At 34.6% G+C, this 3979-nt stretch overlaps 1 protein-coding gene across 4 annotated transcripts in view; it reads left to right on the top strand.

Annotated features, from left to right (window-relative positions):
• The window catches only part of LOC108740340 (regucalcin-like), a 4557-nt gene extending 978 nt beyond the window's left edge, over positions 1-3579 (top strand). Inside the window, exons 3-4 of one of the 4 annotated variants that reach the window (XM_025975288.1) lie at positions 99-470; positions 3335-3579. In XM_025975288.1, the coding sequence (XP_025831073.1) occupies positions 99-470; positions 3335-3537 (575 nt within the window). In that variant the 3' untranslated portion in view covers positions 3538-3579. Of the gene's footprint in view, positions 1-98; positions 710-3334 lie in introns of those variants that run through there. The other 3 variants (XM_025975290.1, XM_025975289.1, XM_025975291.1) reach the window with 3 other exon arrangements.
• The last annotated feature ends 400 nt before the right edge of the window (positions 3580-3979 follow it).

Raw genomic sequence — 3979 nt, 5'->3', positions numbered from 1 at the left:
CCAATCTAACATGATAAAACATAATACAATCCAACCCAAGTCAATCCAGCGTAATCTAACCTAACCTAACCTAACCTAACCAATATATAATTCTTTAGGAACAATGGGCCCCGAAAATACAAACCTTGCTTCACTTTATTTGATAACAAAGGAAAACATTGAAAATCCTAAAGTTGTAATAGCTCCTGCTAATATTAGTAACGGTGTGGCTTGGAATAAAGCAAACACGAAATTTTTCTACATCGACAGTCCAACTCGTCAAGTTAGGGTGTACGATTTCGACCTAAACTCTGGTGAAATTTCAAATCCAAAAGTGGTCTTTGATGTAAGAGAACACGATGAATTAACAGGGAATCCCGATGGAATGACGATAGATGAAGATGATAACATATGGGTGGCATTAAACGAGGGTGGAGCTGTGGTTAAAGTTGATACAAACAGTTTAGACGTTTTGCATGTAATAGCAATACCAGCTTCAGATGTTACGTCTGTGGCTTGGGGTGGTGACAATCTTGATGTTTTATTTGTAACGTCGGCACGAATTAGACTTAATGCAGAAGAAAGAAGACAACAACCTGCTGCTGGAAGCTTGTTCGCAGTTTACAATTTAGGTACTCGGGGGTTACCTACTCACTATGTGGATGTAATTAATGATACAAACTTCCCAGCTTAACATGAATTTAGGCTTTTTCTAATAAAATTTTACTTTATAAAATATGCTGTTTTATTAAGGTTCCAAGCTTTAGAAGGGAAAAACAAAATCGTTACAACTTATTCGTATTTTTCAAATTCTGTTTGTCACAGTCACAGTGCCGTTTTTCTCAAAAAATGTTTGAAATAGATTAATAGGAAAGTAAAATTTTGAATATTTATAAATTGTACTGAACTGCATATTTTTGAAATGCTTTAGTATTAGACGGTTTTTGTTAGTCTGAAAATTTTGAAATGATGAATTTCTAAAAATTGAAGTTATAAGGAGGTACAGACATGTACTTACCCATACTCAGCTGATGGTAATTAGTAAAACAAAGAGGAAGACGAAAATATTGTAACTGTTTGGGAGAATAGTATGAAAACAATTAATACGTAAAAAGAATAATCACTGATTCTTAATACATATATATTTAATAATATTTAATCATTTACTTCTGCCTTTATTTATTTTTTCTCTTTGATACTCTCTGATACTTGGGTGGGGGTTAAATCCAATTTAATTTGATTTACGTGGTAATTCCTACCTTTCGGTTTATCCAGTACAGTTCTCAAGAGCACAGGATTGAGATACGCTCAATAAGAGCCTGGTCTACTAACTTTCCTTGGAAGATAAGCAAGACCCCTTAGAACCCATAGGTGCTGGCGGGATCTATCAAATCCTTAAGAGTCTTAGCAGGCTTGCTCCAACAGCCGGGCATGTAGAGGATTTCCCATCTTGAGCTCCTGAAGTACCAGTCTCCATTACTAGTCGGATGCTTGAGGACGAATCCCTATCCCAATCGCATTACTTGTACTCGGCACTAGTAAGCCGTCTTGGATTCATGGCACGGACACCTTCTCCTGACCGTTTATACTCATATCGGCTGAGCTACCCCGTCTCTCTTTGATGAGCGCAATAGGAGAAGTCACACTGGCGAACTTCTCTCACATATCTTTTACTATTGTATTGTTCCGGTCTTTTCCCCATATTTGGTGGGATCGGTCGCAAGTGACCTTAGTTTTAGGGGTAAGCATCATGTGGTCTACCGGCCGGAATCGCCTTATCAACACCCTCAAGCAGCTGCTGAGAAATCCAGCACTAAAGCTAATGGCTAATGGCCCGTCGATGGAAATGTTCTGTATTTGATTTACCAATCTAGAAGACTAGAAAACTTTGGCGGTGTTATAGAATACTATAAGTACCTCAAACCCCAACGCCGAAACACAACAGTTGACACTTTCCGAAGTACTTTTCGGTACCACGGTTACCTTCTTCAGGGATTGAAGAGAACTGTTCAGTTGAATAATCCCCTTCAGCCTCGATGGAATATAAACCTACAATTGTCTGTTATTAGTTTGATTGTTGGCTTACTCGGTGTCCATAAAACCGGTATTGGCTCACACGGTTTTTTTTTTTGTTAAAAAAATACACCTAGTATACTTATACTCTTTATTTTTCTTTCAAATAATCTGTTACAAATAAAACTTATTATATGATTATGCTTAATATGGATCTGTTTATATAATTCTAACATTTATTATAACAACATGCTAATACATACAAATACGTATCATATGATAACAGATAACAGGGATAAGCTACGAATGAAATCAAAGGTTATAAAAAGTGAAAATAACAACAGATATTGTAAATTTATCTTTTTGGGTTTGTTTTAAAAGAAAGTCAATAGTTCTTATTTCTACCAATACATTCGACTAATTCAGGGGAACAGGAGAAAACTGAAAATAGTCCTGATTACCTACAGGTTCGAAAATCTCTCAAATTTCGTAATTGGTCTCAATTTGTGGTTTCTTCACTTAAATTTGATTACGATGAAGTTCAAATGCGTTTAAGTTATCATAATAAAAATGATAAACTATAACTTTAGTAGTTTTAAATTTGTTATTTGTAAAATCAAAATTATAATCAATGAAGGACGTAGGAGTTTTTGGAACATGTAAGCTATGTATGCAGTTTACCTCCTATATTCCTAAATTGCGATGTTTAGCTCAGGATAGGAAAGAATGGTGGTACGTGTCCAACCAGTCTTAGGACTGACGACCTTATGATAATGATGATGTACCAAAGGCCTTAAAAGAATCTATATAGATTGAGTTTGTTTGTGTGCCCTTTGATAAGGCCGACCCTTTACAAACCCTTTACTCCATTATTTGATGTAAATATACATTGGTCATATAAATAGCTACGATAGAATCGAGAAGTTTACCGGTCTACCGTTTCTTATGTCAGATTTATGACCTTTTTTATGCTTGGGTAATACGTAGGTGAGTTTCCAAATTTTGGGAAGCATCCGCTTGAAAGCGATTGATTGAACAGTTTATGAATAGATGACTCCAGTACAGATCAGCACTTGTATGTAGGTGTAATTAAATAGTATGTTAATTAGCCTGTCTTAACAGTAATTATAATTTCACGTTAATATGATAGATTTTCTTCAATTACAAAAATGTAATTGGTAGCAAAAATGCCCCTTTAAAAATTATTAGTACACCATTCTACTCACAATTGGTTAGTTACACTTACATGCATCACATTTAATTTCCTAACAAAATTACATAACATATCAAGACCCTTTTAAGATCTACATTTCTTATTATGTTTTGCAAGTAATAGCAATACCAGCTTCAGATGTTACGTCTGTGGCTTGGGGTGGTGACAATCTTGATGTTTTATTTGTAACGTCGGCACGAATTAGACTTAATGCAGAAGAAAGAAGACAACAACCTGCTGCTGGAAGCTTGTTCGCAGTTTACAATTTAGGTACTCGGGGGTTACCTACTCACTATGTGGATGTAATTAATGATACAAACTTCCCAGCTTAACATGAATTTAGGCTTTTTCTAATAAAATTTTACTTTATCAAATATGCTGTTTTATTAAGGTTCCAAGCTTTAAAAGGGAAAAACGAAACTGTTATAACGTATTCGTATTTTTCATAGACCTTCAAATTCTGTTTGTCACGGTCACACTGCCGTTTTTCTCAAAAAATAGAATCATAGGAAAGTAAAATTTTGTATATTTATAAATTGTACTGACCTGCATATTTTTGAAATGCTTTAGTATTAGACGGTTTTTGTTAGTATTAAAATTTTGAAATGATGAATTTCTAAAAATTGAAGTTATAAGGAGGTACAGACATGTACTTACCCATACTCAGCTGATGGTAATTAGTAAAACAAAGAGGAAGACGAAAATATTGTAACTGTTTGGGAGAATAGTATGAAAACAATTAATACGTAAAAAGAATAATCACTGATTCTTAAT

Source organism: Agrilus planipennis, unplaced genomic scaffold (genome assembly GCF_000699045.2).
Source record: "Agrilus planipennis isolate EAB-ADULT unplaced genomic scaffold, Apla_2.0 scaffold271, whole genome shotgun sequence".
Lineage (NCBI taxonomy): Eukaryota > Metazoa > Arthropoda > Insecta > Coleoptera > Buprestidae > Agrilus > Agrilus planipennis.
This window is presented reverse-complemented; position numbering and strand designations above follow the sequence as displayed.